This window comes from Amblyomma maculatum, chromosome 1 (genome assembly GCF_055883805.1).
Source record: "Amblyomma maculatum isolate TAMU_Amacu chromosome 1, ASM5588380v1, whole genome shotgun sequence".
NCBI classification, from domain to species: Eukaryota; Metazoa; Arthropoda; class Arachnida; order Ixodida; family Ixodidae; genus Amblyomma; species Amblyomma maculatum.
Genome location: NC_139344.1, coordinates 271,795,890 through 271,813,328, shown reverse-complemented (window position 1 = coordinate 271,813,328; position 17,439 = coordinate 271,795,890). Strand labels below are relative to the sequence as shown.

Here is a 17,439-nt window from a genome sequence, read left to right as displayed (position 1 = left end):
CAATCAAGGAAAAAAAAAAAGAGAGAGAGAGAGAAAAAAAAGGCGTTTACGTGTCATCTTCCTGCGTTTCGCCAGCTACACAGGAAAATGCGAGCATAGTAAATTGTAAATTTCTCAATTTCTAGAGCTTAACGTTCCCGAGTGACACACGCCACATGATGGGTGCCGTAGCGGAGGGTTCTGCAATAGGAGAGTTCTGCAATATGACTTTTCGTAGCGACGTGCGACGTCGCACAGAACACGCGTGCAGCGTGGGGATCATTTCGTTCATAAAGACTGCAACTACTTCCTCAGCACGCAAACAGACCAGTGCAAAAAACGGGGACAAAGGAACAAAAAATTACAGGACGACAGGACAGAAGCGCCCGTCGTGTCGTTTTGTGTTTCTTTGTCCCTGTTTTTTGCATTGGTATTTTCCTCTGCTAAGTATGAACCAACTGGCCCAAACAGCTATTTTCATTGAACATAGTTCCACAGGTTCTGTTAGTTTCTCGTAATTGTGTGCTTTTTAAAGTCAACCATCCCAGCGGCCGAATGAAATCAAGCGGGCGTAACTAGTTGGCGTTCTTCTCCGTGGTAGCGATGAGTAGCAGTGGTTATTCGCATTAAGTAGAACAGCCTATTAGACGACGCTTGCCCCTGCAGCAGAATTTTGAGCAATTATCAACCTACTGCCTTTTTTTGTTTTTTTGACCTAGTTCTCTTAGTCGCTGTTGCGCCGAGCGAGCGATGCTCCCCAGATATTATTAAATAATTGGAGGGTAGTACATTCACGATGATCGTTTGCAGCCTGCTAACCCTCGCAGTACCCGTACAGCATACCTTTGGAGGATACAGATCCTCATGCACCTTTTAATATTTGCCATCATATAAAACTTGCAGCTACTTATTCGAATTTTATTCGAATTTCCGAGAATGGAGAACACTTTGCTGACGCTAAAGTAATTTGCACGCGCAGGAGATTACCTTGCCCCGTAAACGTAGCCTCATTCTTGTAATAATAATTTGCGGCACAAAATGTATTTGTTAGGGCACTGTATATTCCCTCCCCGCTGTGCAAGAAAGTATAGGCACAGCCTGTTTTCCGCATTAGAAAGATGGCGACAAGAAAAAGGAAGGAACTCTAAAGAAATACAAGTAAGCGCCAGAGGAAGAAGTGAGACGTGAGAGTTGCTAGCGTTGGGAACCATCAGGCGTCTTCCTACGGCCACTGCCACCATCATTCCGGTGCCATGCAGCGCTTCGCCCGCAGCGCAGCCATTCTGTGCACTCAAGTCTGTGCCAGTGAAGAAGCACGACCCCTTGTCTTGCCTGCGCTGGACTTGAGGTGTCCTCGAGTTCTTGTTTATCCGTCACTTCTTTTCGCATCGCAGATCAATCCGGGAGCCCCCGGGCTACCCGGATTACCAAAATAGAAACCAAATTTACCAAAACCTTTGAACGCTGTGGGAGGAGCAGCTGTCTCCGGGTGCCCGAGTAACAAAGCTGCTGGCTGGTAAAAATGACTGTTCATAGGTCTAGCGACTGTCCGATGGCGAGGTGGAATTTAAGGCGAGACATACACAGTATGAAGCAAAAATATGGTTCGTTCCAATACGCCAACAATCTCGCGAAATCTGTCCCTGGTCCGCTATCGTCGGCTCTGGCTCGTACACGCTGCACGGTTTTGGAAGCGTCCTTCGTAGGCACTCCTCTCCAATTTGCCTTCCTGCGCGCTCGAATAGGAAGAGGCAGACCGCGAGAGGGTACGCAACCATTTGCGGCCGACACGTTGTACTCGCTGTTTCTTGTCCGACCCTCCTTATTTTTTTTTTCTCCTTTCTTTACACTCTCGTGGCTTCTGCCCTTTCTGCTGCTAAATGGTTCTCTGCTCCTTCACTTAGGCCCACATGAGGGCTGTTTGCCTGCAAAGCTTTTCAGTGCTCCTTCTTCGGAGGAACACAAAACGGAAAGGAAAAGGAGCTGCGCGCAATCCAAATGTATCTGTCTAGCTTCTAAAAATACGAAACTTGAAAGAAAAAAATAATGCAGAAGAGAGTCGGCGAAAAGGAAGAGTTCTTTAGAGCGAATTAGCTCGACGTAGCAGCGTGGAGGGGAATGCCAGCGGGATCGTGAAAAAGGGAGGGTCTTAAGAAAACGGGTAAGCGTTAGACTGGTAACAAATAGAAAGGAAATGTCAGTTGCTCTGCGAACGAGGAAGAAAAAAGAGCGCTTGCAACAAAAGATAAATGCAAAAGAAAGTAAACAAATAACCCTGACCAGCTTTTCATGTGCCTCACGGTCCTCTCTTTCCCGCTGGCTGTAAGCACACTGCCCTGCTTTCAAATACATGCAGAGAGTATACTCCGGCCAATGAGCGTTTCTTTACTGCTGGCGTGCCTTTCGCAAAGTTGTCGCGTGCTTCTTTTATTGATCTTTCCCTTTCTTCTAAAGTTTTACGCGCTGTCGAGCCAAGTTTGCTTAGCGCCGGCGAGGAAGCCTTCCTGTCACAGTCCCCCTTGCAAATCCTGCTTTGGCCCCCATCTTTTTTTTTGTACTGTCCGCTCCTGGTCTTTACACTCCGAGCCTGCGACCAGCTAATAACTAGACGTCTAATGTGACATATCGGAAGAGTGTCCTAATTGCGCGCGCGTTAAATTCGCGTTACTCTGTTGAGAAGATGATCGCTCTGAGAGGCCTTGCGTGAGGACTGCGCTCTGCTTGCTGAAACTTCGATCTTTTCCTAAGGCAAACAGTGTTCGTGATTTCAGTGAAAACGAAACAAAAAAAGAAATAAACAGTCAAGTGAGTGTCAGAGTGGCCGTCGGCGGCCTCTGCGCAGGGCTTCGCAGCGTATTGAAAGGAAATTATTTTTGGATTTTATTCCTAGTCAAAGCATACTGCTTTTAGGCGCGCGATTCCATGTAGGTGCGTCGTTCATTGGGTTGGCAAATAATTAACATCGCATGCACTGTCCAGCGGAGACGGCAGTAAAACCTCCTAGCTCGACCATTACGCTCGGCTCCTTTCGTCTGTTCCGCAACTCGAGTCAAAGGCTTCGTCATTGCACCATCTCCATCATCATCCTTTACGTCATTTCACAGCTCCGCGCGGAAAAGTTTTTTATTGTTTCAATTTTTCATCGCTTCAAAATTTTAGATGCAGACACGTGGTGTACTTGGTGGAAAATGTGAGGGCAAACGCAACCTGACTTAAAGCTTGGTCGGCTCGGGTAATAACTCAGCGCAGATTAGCGCTCCCAGAAAGTGAAAAGAACGGAGTCAATGCAATGAAAGGGATGGAGAGAGACAGGAAGAGGAAAGCGCAGTTAATATCTGCCAAGGCACGATACTTCCTGTCACTGGTGGCGCGATCTTTCCAGCCTAGTGGTCGCAGTAAAGCACTCGCTTCATCACGCCGCAGGCGCTACGGAAGGAGCGAAGTGAGGCGCGAATGCGGACCGGCTGGAAGGGACGACACTCCCTTCTGCGGGGGTTGTAAAAGCTCGCCTGGTGCACCAAGGAGGTTTCCCTGGAAATCCCGTTGAAGTCGTAAACGGCTCACGCAGGCAGGCATTTGAGAAGTTTACACTCGGCTGGCCGCCTTGCTCATATAAACGCAGGCTTGGAGTTGTAAACAAGACCTGAGAACGCTCCTGCGTCTTTCGAGACGTCAGGGGGCAGTGAGAACTGATTCACGGTTAGTTTGAAACTTACAAAGCACTGCATGCAGTGTGCGTGCATTATTTTCATTTTTGTTTTGACTACCAGACACAGGGTTTGCTAGCCAGCTATCAAGCGAGCGGAGGCTTCAACGCGCGCACTTTTCAGGCGTTCACCGCTACTAAACTCTCGTACTTACAAAGTTCGATGTGCCTGAGCAAGATGGAGCTGCCAGCGTGCGACAAAGACTGTTCAAACGAGTAGACAATCACCACTACAAAAGCACAGATTGACAGCATCACTTCAAATGAGATATGCAGTGTTACAGGCGAGCAGCACGTGTTCAAAGAGCAACTTATACGTTTAGAACACAGCCGCAAGTCGCTTACATAGGCGGTGGTAAGTGAGATGCGCTTCGACGCCGATATGTATTATAGCCATGCGTTCACGTTATTGTTTGCTTGCCCAAGTACAACACAGGGACAGCCATCTCCATTTAGAAAGGAAGAAGAAATCAAGAGAATTCAGCTGTCAAAGCCTGTAAAACAATTTTTTTTTTCATAATAATTGTATCGTGAATTTCAAGTTCAATCTCAAAGAATGGCTATATGGGCCAAGGAAAACGCAAAACTCAAGTTCACCAGCTTGTATGTGCATATTTGCAATATGTCAGTGTCTACATTCTCACTCCGCGTGTGTCCGTTGACTCAAGCTGGCTTCTGACCGGCATAGAGAGCAGAAATATAATGTGCATGACCTCTGATTGAGCACTGAGGGCTTCTTATATCCGGCATGTTTGCTGATATAACAAACCCGATTGGATTCTGCACCTCAAATTTTAATGATTCGTCAGCGCAGTGTGCTCTGAACAACGTGAAAGCTTTCACGCCGCTTGTATGCAGCCATCATGTAACTATGCTTGCAGAGCCATGCTGCAAACGGTAACGCGCCGCTCACCTTTAAAGACAACGCCGAGAAGCTTGAGGATGTTTTCGTGCTTGAAGCTGGACATGATCTGCACCTCACGTTCGAAGTCTGCCTGCGTCTCGTTGGACACGCTCTCCTTGAGCACTTTCACGGCCACGTCCTCCTCGCAGCCGTCAGGGTGCGTGTACACCGCTACGAGAACAATGGTCATCTTTCAGGCTCAGTTTTGATAAGGCTAGCGAACGTGACGGCTGAGTACCAATCTATTCATAATCGAAGCGATTAACCAATGTGTTCTTGGTTTTTCAGACATCTTGTGTGGGGTTTACATCGCAGATCAATCCGGAAGCAGCCGAGCTACCCGGATTACCAAATACCGTTGATTTACTCAGTGAGTGCACCGATTTTTAAAATGCGCCAGTTGTATTGCACAACATTTATTTCGCTAGAAAAAGCAGAATGCAGATTATCCGTGCTAGGTGGCTATCAGTCAACGGCTGACAGCAACCTGAGTAGCCCATTCCATGACCCAGGTCTGAGCTGACCAACACGGCCTTCCATTGGTCGAGAGTAGGAACTTTTATTAGAGATTCCGGGCCGGCTCCTCTTTACATTTCTACAATATGTGATCGTAAGTGGCTATGGTGTACTTTACGGGTCGTAATCACCAGGGCAGAATTTCGACAACAGGTAAGGAGTAATAAAATATCGCGTCTGGAGTCGCCTCCAGGTGGTCTCTTGCTCCTAATCTAAGGCTTTGTCTGGAGGGGGAATATACTCCTTTCAACCTTCGAGAAACTCTCAGTAACTGTACAGCATCCCCTGCTCGACTGACGAATCCTCGAGCTTTGATGTGTGCCGCTTCGTTACCAGGGTTCCCCGAGTGAGCCGGGACCCATATCATTTCAATAATTCTGTATAAATGTTTGGTTTGACCTATATGTTCATTTCTGTCTGAGAAATTCAGCCCCTCTCATAACTGTGTATGGAGAATTTAGGGTCGCTGAGTATAGTGTAGCTTCGGTGTTAATGATCGCAAAGGCGATTGTCGCTTCTTCTGCTGTTTCCGAGGATCTGGTTTTGATAGTGCTGGGGACTATCAATCTGCCTTTCGTGTCCACCGCCGCTAGTGTGAACGCTTGTGTCTGTTGATATTCTGCGGCATGTTCATCTTGGCTGCATACGCTGTGTAGAGCTTTTGCCTTAGCTCTTCTTCTCCCCTCATGGCGAGCAGGATGCATATTCTTAGGTAGTGGCGTCTTATTGCCTTAGCGATGCGTTTAGGTTTGTCTTGGTATCTTCTGGTGGCAACTCGATGACTAATCTTAAATGATCAAGATAGTCCTTCGTGGTTTGGTGCGGGAAAGTCGGCCTCTTTGCGTTATTAAGTGTGCCTCCTTAAGCTCATCTAAGATGTTGTGTACTCCAAAGCCCAGGAGTCTTTCGGTGAAGGTACAGTTCGGCAGCCCCAATGCAACCTTGTATGCTTGTCTAATTATAGCCTCTATTTTGGTTTTTCAGTACTGTCTAATTTTAGGTACGGGAGTGCGTAGACAAGTCTGCTTAGTACAAATACATTATCATAGAGCAAAGCTTGGTTGCTGCCAAGGCGGACGGAGTCCGGAAATCGGCGAAATTCATCGTGCTAGGCTTGAAGTGTTGCTCTAAAAATACCAAGGCCGATGAATCTTGGCCAGGCTTTCGAGCGAGGCGCCATAGAGCTTCATACGCCAAACTGGTACATTTTCACACCGGCTTTAAACCTGACGCCGTTTTTCCATTCACAAAGCTCTAGCTTTCGAGCCTAGTGGGAGCAATCAACCGCATTGCGAATACCGTTGACTTATACATAAAAAAAATTATGTGCGTGTAACGAAAAAAAATAAATAAAAATGTTGCGGTTTAGCAATAGCTAACCGTAGGTCTTACATGAGACAACTGTAAGTGCTTTTGCCCTAAATAAGCTTAGTTAGGGCTATTAGGCTTAGCTAAGCCTAAATATGTTTAATTAGACTTAGGAGGTGTAATTATGGCTAGTGTGTTCAGGTAGCAAAACACTGCTGTTACGTAACCTTACAGACCTTTAAGCTCAGCCAAGTTCAGCCCCGCCTTTTTTAACACCGAAGCGTGGCCTTGTGGTAGAGCATCCGCCTCGTGTTCGGGAGGTACCAGGTTCGATCCCTGGTGCCGCCGGGTACCCACCGGCTCTTCAATGGGTACAAGCTTTCCCCGGTCTGGTGCTCGGCTCTTTGGGGTGAAATGTTTGGGAAAGGGGTCATAGGTCCCAAATAGTTGCTCCGATGTGGCAGTGATAAGTTCCGCCATCGGACAACAATAAGTCCGCCTTGCGCGGCAAAAGCCCATTATGTGGCCCTTTTTGGCTTACCGCATGGCCTTTGCAGGCCATTGTTGTTCGAAACTAAGCCCTCGAAGGAGCACAGCAGGGTTAGCAGAGCCTCTTCCAAACGCACACCCCTGAAAGAGCCGGACGCCGGGCCGGGGGACGCTTGTACCCAATTTTACCGGTGGGTGTCCGGCGGCGGGTTTCGAACTTACCACCTCCCGCAGCCGAGACGGGCGCCCAAACCGGTCATAGTCATGGTACTCATACTAGTCATGGTCACTCACAGCAAGTCATTGCATAACCATGCGTTATAACAATGCAAGGCTTGGTTGCTGCCAAGGCGGACGGAGTCCGGAAAACGGCGAAATCCATCGTGCTAGGCTTGAAGTGTAGCTCTAAAAATGCCAAGGTTGACCAACCTTGGGCAGGCTTTCGAGCGAGGCGCCATCGAGACGACGAAAAGGAAACTAACTGCGTACCTTTGTGCACTTTGCCGAAGCACCCCTCGCCGATCTCTTCGACGAAGCGGATGCAGTCGGCCGATATCTCGACATCGTGCAGCACCTTGCGCAGCGGCGTCTCGGGCGCCGACGAGTAATATGTAGGGTTGGTCACGTACTGTTGCATGCACTTATGGAGCGACCCTGCGGCCGCTCGCCGGGCGTCGGCCGCCCGCCGACGGTGACGCCGCACCAGCACGGCGACCACGAGGCCCACCAGCGCCATGGTGCCCAGCACAGCAAGCAGTCCCGTGAGCAGTGGGGCAGGACCGCCGGCGCGGCCACTCGCAGCCGCCGGCCTCCAAGATTCGGCCGAGCCTCCTCCAGCTCCCGAGGGCTCCTGCGTATACCGTGGGTCGCTTTACTATATACGCATTAGTTGCCATAAGTCCCCAGGCCACGCGGTCTCTCTTCCCACCGCATATAAAACCCTTAACGGCCATGGAGTCTTCAAAGGCGGTGACGAATGTTCTCATCACCTCGTAGAAACTCTGACCTTCCGGGGGTGCCCCAAAAAACTGTCAAAAAGCGAGTGGTGCAGTCTGAAGACTTTTGCGAAGACTTTTTGCGAAGTCTTGCTTAGAGCACGTGTGCGGCGCAAGGTGTGGGGAACAGGCTGTCGTACGGCCTCAGCTACAGCAGGTTTTAAACACATCGTGCCCTTAGATGTAAAACTACGCAGCCTGGACACTAACATTTTGCCTCAGACCCACCCGCTGCCGTCTGGTTTCGCATTTTATCGCTTGCAGCACACTGCCAGAATGCTTTACACACGTCTGACGCGCACCATCCTGAACCGGCCCAAGAGCACCACTGACGATAAATTGGACTTGCGCTATGGTCCGTTTGTACAGCCTGCACATGCGCTGGTTTTTGAGCATTGATAGCTATTACAGCTGCCTCGACTGCACATAACAAGGATACGAACACAGTGGATGAGAATAAGTTGGCACTGGTCGACATGCTGAGAGAAGCAGGCTGGCGAAGAGCAGATTCCTGCGTGAGGAGAAACACATGCGTCTAAAATCGAAGATAAAAGTGGCTGCTGCGGGCCTCGGGAAGAAGAGTTTCTTCTTCTTCTTCTTCTCCTTCGGTGCATATGGCACATACCCACAGTGGGGGATTGGCCAGAGTTATTGCAGTTGTAAGAATAGAATTCACGACGTCGATTTATACTGTATGATAGATAATTTATTAATTAAGAATTAGTGTTGCTAAACTAATTTAGAATTGTTTTTGGCTGCGTTCCTCTCTCTTCTTCTTCTTTGTTGCCTAGCACTCATCAATACATTTTTTCTTTTTCCACCTAAATCCTAGAGGCGCGAGACAATTGAAGGGCTGAATTCGCGACGTTGTTTGCACGCCAGTTCTCATTTGGCGGGAAATCCGGAAGCTCTCGTCGTTTGCTAAACCAGATAATAGCGGAATTCGGCCAAGAATTTGACATCACAGGGGTAGGGGATTCTCCGCTAGGGGGCCAACGGAGGCGCATGTGCTTCGTGTGGGCTCCGCGTTTCGAGCACCTGCTACAAGGGAAAACACCCGGATACGTCGACTGCGACACACGGACAAGAACCGTGAGTGTACAAGGCACCTTTCAAGACCTTATTTACGCAAATCGGAGCTCGGGAGACCGAGCTCCGACTGTCTAAATCCAGCGTCGCTCCGGCGCCCTTGCTTACCCGAACGCCAGACCTAGTGCGGCGCGAACGCCACGGCGGCAGTCATGGAATACGCCGTAGTTGGGACGAACGCTTCCCCAGCCGAATTCGAAACACCAGATTGGAAGACAATTGTTTCGTACCGTACCAAGAACCCCAAAGCTGAGTCATTAACACCTCAGAAGAAAAATGAGCAGTCCGAGAAACCGAAGGCGAAACCTCTCCCTCCGCTACATCCCAAGAAACCGCTACCCCGACTTCCGGAGAAGGACTATAAAATCATCTACAGACCAACGGGTGGCGTAGACATCACGCGCTACACCGAAAAATCTATCAGACAAGCGATCACAACAGCGAGCGGCGTCACCGCGTCCGCGGCCGAAAACGACCAATCTAGAACCAACTCTGCAAAAAATGTGATCACCATATCGACGCCGGTGCAGGCAAACGCACTACGCTACGTCGCAGTCAAGCAAATCAGAGTAGAAGGCAAAGACATTGTTATGACGTCGTACATCGCCCCTCCGGACAGGGCCCTGCAGGGCATTATCTATAGGGCTTACGATGGCGAAACGCACCAAGAAATCATGACCGAATTCCAAAAAAGAAACCCTGACATCGTTCAAGCACGCACCATGGGAAGAACATCAAAGTCCCTCCTGCTTCACTTCGACGCGGACGAACTCCCAGATAGCATCGTCTACTTCGGAGTCCTGTACCCAGTTTACCCCTTCATTCCCAAAGTAGAGGCGTGCACAAACTGCAGAAGAGTCGGCCACAGAAGAGACGTATGTCCGGAGCCACCGCAACAACGGTGCCCGAATTGCGGCAACCAACACCTGAAAGAAGTCTGCGACCCGGTCTGCATTATCTGCGGAGGAGGGCACCGCACAGGCGATAACAGCTGCAAGAAGCGATTTCAACGACACCAAACGAAAAAGTCGGAGCACCAATCAAGACCCAAATCACGGACATGTGACGACCCAACATCTACCGAAAGGAAGGACCGCTCGAGCTCCTTCCCGTCCTTGGACAGCGGACGCAGCAGCAGCCGTAGCGGACGGAGCAGCAGCAGCCGTAGCGGACGGAGCAGCAGCGGCGGACGCAACGGAAGCAGCAGCAATGGAGGAGGCGCCAGCACTAGCAGCTGGACTCAGAGCCCCGGGCCGAAACAGGTGAGCTGGGCAGGAGTGGCCTCTCATGGGAAGGGGATGGAGCTGCAGACATTACAGTCTAAACTAGATCAGGCACTCCACCACATTCAAATTCTCACGGATCGAATCAAACACTTGGAGGAGGAAAATAGTAAACTAAAAGCACCCGCCATATCTAAGGACCCACCTCCGAAACCACTCCCATTGCCGGAAGTCACAGAAATGGAAACTACTGTGACCGCCTCAGTCGAAACCCCAGTAAGCGTAGTTAGCAAGGAAGAAACACCTCGCAAAAAACGAGCAGTAGCAGCTGACGTAAGAAATACCTCAGTGGAGGATAGAGTCCCAAAACTCGAACAAAAAGTAGAGGAGCACAGCCAGAAACTTGATAGTCTAACCCAAAGAGTTGATAATTTAACACAAAGACTCGAACAACACATACAGGATGTAAATCACAAGTTCGGAGTAATTGACACCGTTTTACAGGAAATTTTACACCGGCTTCCCCCTTCAGCTCAAGGGGCGCCAATCGATCTATCCCAGCAAAATGGCCAATCCTAAAACCGTAACAATTTGGCAGTGGAACTGCAGGTCTATGCGCAACAAAAAAACAAATCTGCAGTTACACGTTCAATCGCAATCCGAAAAACCTGATGTTATAGCGATTCAAGAACCCAGAATGTCTCGACTAAAACTGCCAGGGTACCGGGCGGTTCTGCCATGTCACATCAAAGAACAGCCTTTAACCACTACGTTGGTACATAGAAATCTTACCGTGGTTAACCACGAGATTGAAAACGTAGAGCTCGATTGTATATTAATTGAAATTCTGCCTAGCAGAAGAAACTCCTCTTCTCTGTTCGTACTAAACGCATACAGCCACCCCAGGGCACCGGCTGGACCAGCGAAAGCCGCTATACTCAAAACCCTCCAAATTGCAGGCCAAAACCCAACCCTAATTGTGGGCGACTTCAACACTCAACACGTGCAATGGGGACACGCAACCATATCCAGGAAAGGAACGGCCCTAATGGATTTTATCCAGCAAAGAGGGCTCACCCAATACACGGACCCCATGCAACCTACTAGGATAGGCAACAGCGTGACCAGGGACACGTGCCCGGACCTAACGATGGGCAAAAATCTCCCAGACTTAAGCTGGAGCAACACCAGACAAAATCTGGGAAGTGACCATTATATCATAATGTCTAAAATCACCATTGCCAATCTCAAACCCCAACCCAGAAAAAACAAAATCACCGACTGGTACAAACTTAGGACTATCCGCGACCAAAATAACGAACCAAACATAGACTTAGAACACTGGACACAGACCCTCCTATCGGATGTGGAAAAGGCCACTAAGGAACTAGTACATGACTTAGGCGTAAATACGGTTGACAGCCGACTTACGCACATGTGGGAGGCAAGGCAGAGCCTAGAAAAAAGATGGCTTAAGCAAAAATATAACAAAAAGCTTAGAAACAGGATCGTCACCCTCACGAAAGAAATTCAACACCACACCGCAGAACTAGCGAGACAGCAGTGGAACCATATCTGTGAAAATGTGAATGGCAATCTAGGCACGAGGGAGACGTGGAATCTTCTGCGGCATCTCCTTGATTCGGACTCCAAAAAAGCTACCACTCAAAAGGAAATCACCAAAATTTTAAACATAGACCCAGGCACGGATCAAGATATTATAGACACGCTACAGCAGAAATACTTCTGCACAACCCGTGAGACGAAGCCCCTGCCCGATTATAACGGAGAGCCTAGTTCCATCCTGGATGCTGACATAGCAATGGCGGAAATAAGAGCAGCCCTCTTTAAGGTACGTACAACATCCGCCCCAGGAGAGGACGGCATTAACTATAAGACACTCAGAAATCTAGACGACGCTTCTATCACAGCCCTCGCGGACTTTGCGAACGAGTGTTGGAGGGAGGGAAAACTCCCAGCGTCTTGGAAACATGCCATCGTTAAATTCATCCCAAAACCTGGCAAAAAGCTCGCGCTCGAAAACCTCAGACCTATTTCGCTTACTTCTTGCATAGGAAAACTGATAGAGCACGTCATACTAGACAGACTCCAGTCCCACATGCAAAAAGAGAATTTATATCCAAACACTATGGTCGGCTTTAGACCACATTTATCAACACAAGATACGATGCTAAGACTAGCAAACGAAGTCCTATCTCATGAGCAAGAAAGGAGTACCAGGGCAATCCTAGCCCTAGATTTAACCAAAGCCTTTGATAATGTTAAACACAAAGCAATCCTAGAATCTCTTTCACTGCTGAATGTAGGCGCAAGAACGTTTAACTACATCAAGGACTTCCTCTCCGATAGGACGGCTAAAATTCAAATTGGCACTATCAAATCCGACACCTTCCCTTTAGGAGATAGAGGAACTCCGCAAGGATCGGTCCTCTCCCTCTTTTTATTCAATATAACCCTAATCAAATTGGCACACGAACTCGCAAGAATCCCGGACCTAGAACACTCTTTGTACGCGGACGATATCACCCTTTGCACCACCAAGGGGAGTATTGGCACGATACAAGATACGCTACAACAAGCGGTAGACGTAGTCGTAGAGGAGGCGCAAGCCGCGGGACTCGCGTGTTCCAGAAATCTGAATTACTCATTCTACACCCAAAGCGTCAAAGAAAGAATATAGCGCCTGCGATCAAAATCTACGCGGAAGGTGCAGCCATCCAAGAAGTGGAAACACTAAGAATCTTGGGAATGCTCATACAGTCAAACCAAAAAAACGACACACTAATTAAGAAACTGAAAAACACCGTCAACCAAATTTCCCTCCTCCTCAGACGAATCGCGAATAGGCGTGGAGGAGTTAAAGAAGCTGAGACCAGGAAACTAGTGGAAGCCTTCGTTCTTAGCAGAGTTATCTACTCTACACCATACGTCACCCTCACAGTTAGAGAAACAGACGACCTGGATTCACTAATTAGGCAGTCCTATAAAATTGCGCTTATCCTCCCTCGCAATACCCCAAATGAAACACTACTGAAGTTAGGAATTCATAACACCTTAGCGGAAATGATGGAAGCACACCTCACCGCACAATACGAACGATTATCAAGCACTGAAACGGGACGTTTCATCCTAAAAAAAGCAGGAATACAATATGAAGGGACCCGGTCCCACACTTTGCCGATTCCAAGACATGTGCGCGAGCAATCAATAGTCCGTCCTCTGCCTAAAAACATGCATCCAGAATACGATACGGACAGAAGAAGGGCTAGGGCACAAAAATTACACGAAAGATTTTCAGTACAGAAAGACACGGCGCACGTGGACGTGGCAGAACATGCGGACAGAGATGCCTTTTCCCTGGTAGTTGTCGATCATCGAGGTTCTCCCCTCGCATCGGCGACAATCAATAAAACAAAATTTCCGGAGGAGGCCGAAGAGGCTGCCATAGCTTTAGCCATTACCTCCACCACTGCCAAATACATCCTTAGCGACTCTAAAACCGCAATTCGAAATTTTGCAAAAGGAAGGGCCCACTCCGCAGCCATCAAAATTTTACAAAAAATCTCCCATACCCGCCTTATCACATTGATCTGGGTCTCTGCCCATTCGGACCATCCTGGGAACGAGGCAGCGCACCAATTTGCCCGAGGATTCGTAGTTAACCGGGAGGTGCGCTGCCCTGAGCTCAGGTCGGCCAGGGAGCGGATGACAACCTACAAAGAAATTACTACCCACTTCAAGAAAGAAAGAAAAATCTTCCCAGAACCACATCGATCTCTAAGTAAAACACAACATGTCACCTGGCGGCAGCTTCAAACAGACACTTTATTTAATCCGTACATGTACTCCATATGGTTCCCAGAGCAGTTCAGCCCTGTCTGTTCTCTCTGTGGACATCAAAAGTCAGACACACCACACATCCTATACTCATGTAATCAAGAAAAGCCATCACAGAGTCTGCAGCTCTCTACCCAATCTCAGTGGGAGGCCGCGCTGCTCAGCTCCGACCCAGAGGTTCAACTCCGAGTCACGGAGCGGGCCGAAGAGATCACCGAACGACATCGTCGGTCGGCCACCTGGCGTCCGGCCTAGAAGAGGAGCCCACCGCGGGGACGGGAACGTCAACCCACCCCGCGCCTACGACCTCTTCTTTAATATAGTTTACCTCCTCCTCCAGATAATAGCGGTCTTTTTTTCTTTATTACTCTTTATTCTTATAATACCCGCAGCGCCACTGGTGCTTTATACTGGAAGGCACCAATTATAAAAAAAAAAAAAAAAAACACAGTTTTGCGCCCAACTACATTTCTAATAAGACGCTGTAGTCGTTTATGGTACTCGGAAAAAAAGAAAGAATGAGTGTTTAAATAGGTCTCTGCGACAGCAGTATGGGCGAACCTTCAATTTATATTCATTTCGGGAGAAAAAATTATGTGGTTGCTGTAAGTAATTTGAAGCGCTATAATGCCTGTTTGATTGTGAAAAATGATAAAAGAAAACAATTTTGATATTAGAATTTTGGGAGTTCATTTAAGGGGCAGAGCTCTGTTATTGGTAGCACTGAAAAACCTGTCAAACTTCCCCATAACAGAGAACAACTAATTGTGTATGGTCAACTGCGTCAACGTTCACACGATGGAACGGATCTTAAAGCGTGGAGGCATTCTTCGCTCACGCCTGGTACGCAGCTGGCTTTACTTTTATAGACGTGTTTATTAATTCTAATTCCAAAAAAAGTCACTGTTCTTTCCGACTTACTAAAAACACTCATTATATACGGCACCCACGTTCCATCTTCAGAAAAATTTATGCCCAGATATTTTTCACTTGCTTCATTGTTATTCATTTGGTTAGGCAAGATGTACCAATTACTAAGTTCGTTGCGTTTCTTTGTTAAGCTAACTTGAACACATTTCTTTTTGCTCAAAAATTTAAAATTCTCCAGGCATCATTATTCTATACGCTAGATATTATCCTGAAGCTGCGCGGAACCCGTCTTATTTGTGACAAGAGAATATAAAACAATCATCGGCACACAATCGTATTGAAGAGGTTACACGATATGACGTATCATTTGTAAAAACAAAAAAAAAAAAAGCAGTAGGCCATTAGCCTCTTTCCATCCATCTGTAAGCTTGCGCTGCGCAAGATATTTACTATAATATGCATGAAGACTAAGACGGCTAAGACACTGCATGAGAGCAACGCCTCAGGATCAAGATTCTCACAGTGTCTGCACGGCAATTCTTGTGTACACGCATTTTCCGAACCTGAGGGCGTGAAAGAGGCATTTTAATTCTCGGCGCCATTGTTCTTTTTACTGCCCCGCCTCTCAAGTTTCTGCATCCAGTTAAATACACGGGTGATGAGTGCGCATAGCAATTTCAATGGAAAAAGAGCGATCCAGACAGGGCCAGTGAGCATGCATGAGAGCGCACCTTTGCGGCAGGCGAAAAGTTGCGATTCATGCCGGCTATCTGTTGATGCGTGAAGGAACCTGCGGAGTGGGGCTGCGTTGGACTGCTCTGGGGATATCCGTTCCCTTGAGCTGCAAAGGAACACACCTCGTGAGTAGGAAAGAAAGCGCAGTGCACAAGTAACACCAGAGTACACGGTTGATAGTCTAAAAAAGACGAAAAAAGGCGAAGGACCGACTACAGTCAATGCTTCGCGATAAAAACACCTTAAACCTTGGCACTTCAAAATATAAGTTGAGCGAACGAGTTGAGGCCTTTTATAAGAAAAATTACGTCATTTAAGCCCCGAATGCAGGTTGGAAAGCCTTTTTTAAACGGTAGGCCATTTCATAGCAATCTTCACCGTCACTACATTCTGGACGGCATTTGTCGACGAGACTCCGTGCGGTCGGCGTTAAGGGCCCGTGCGTGCGGTACGTACCGACGGGCGCCTTGCTGCATGGCTCATGGGGCCGCTTGGGCTTGAGGTCGCTAGTGCAGAGGCAGACGAAAGTGCCGTTCACGTTGTGGCAGCCCGCCTCAAGACCGCACAGCGTCGAGTTGTGAGCGCACAGGTCCAGCTCTGCGCAGAAAAACAAAAAGCGGGCGTGCCGCCGCCATTGTTAACATAGTTGTCAATTTAACGAAGCAAAAGCAGCCGCGAATAATTTCGTAAAATTGACCATTTCACATCTGAAATCTTAAATCCGCTAAATTGCTTCTGGGCCAAAGGTTCTCGGAATTTAAATGTCTTTCTGTTTGCCTTAGCTGTACGGTGTTTTGCCATCTTGGCATCCGAGATGGGGGACAGCGTATGCCTCGTGCTTCGATGAATTCATATTTCTGTGGCCGGGGACACAAAGCGTGACATCAGAGAGGAGCAGCTGACTGAAAAAAACCATAGCAAATCTCATTGTCAGGGTAATAGTAAGCGAAATCGTCCTCCATTTTGCCAATAAAATATAATCATACACAAGGATTAAGTACATTTGGCAATCAAAGAGGCCGGCTCACGCGAGGAATATAAAACAATATAAATATGAAAAAGACTCCTCTCTAGCTTGGTGTCTACTGTTGATCATGCGTTGCCTTTGAGGCACATTGCTCTGCGCTACATTGGTGTATTCGACAACATGGATACGGCTAAACTTTCAGCACCCGTGTGTTTAGAAAAACGTTTATTCTAAACTTTACCATGACTGAAACGATTGCACTGAACAATGAACAGAAAATAGGACACTCGCTGACCGGATGCCGCGTACCGGACAAGGTGTCAATATAGTGCTCTAGGCGTCGTCGACGCAAGTCAATTCCAGCGGCATTTTTGTGCTGGTAAGCAGAGCAACCAGTGTCAGAACAGTCACTTTCCTTAGAAACGTGGGGGCAGCAACAAATCTGAAAATGATTGACCGGTGAGTGAACCTTTGCGTTGTTTTGTTATTAGCGTCATGTATTTATCTTGGTTCTGTGTCCTGTTATTGCGGTGAATTTTGAGACGCGCTAACGAGCTTTGATAAAGTGGAAGCCCACGCGCTCCGCTCTTGAGTCGTACCGCGGCTGTCGCCCACACGAGCCGCGAGTGCGATTTTTCTTTCGCCCAATCCCACACCCACACTTTCGTTCTCTATTTATGTGTACAAGGCGATTTTAAATTGTCTGACAGTATTGCAAGTACGTGGGCACCCTCTTGATACAGCACCGTCTTCCTTTTGAGTTAAGTGCGTATTTGCCCGCCAAGCTCGCTTATTTGACG

At 48.0% G+C, this 17,439-nt stretch overlaps 1 protein-coding gene across 1 annotated transcript in view; it reads right to left on the bottom strand.

Moving 5' to 3' along the window:
* Positions 1-16,258, bottom strand: part of LOC146206527 (high affinity nerve growth factor receptor-like) — a 46,511-nt gene extending 30,253 nt beyond the window's left edge. Inside the window, exons 1-4 of the mRNA XM_084587038.1 lie at positions 16,129-16,258; positions 15,669-15,778; positions 7,392-7,752; positions 4,599-4,760 (exon numbers count right to left, since the gene is read on the bottom strand). Coding sequence (XP_084443164.1) covers positions 4,599-4,760; positions 7,392-7,752; positions 15,669-15,698 — 553 coding nt within the window. The 5' untranslated portion in view covers positions 15,699-15,778; positions 16,129-16,258. The remainder of the gene's footprint in view (positions 1-4,598; positions 4,761-7,391; positions 7,753-15,668; positions 15,779-16,128) is intronic.
* Positions 16,259-17,439: the final 1,181 nt, after the last annotated feature.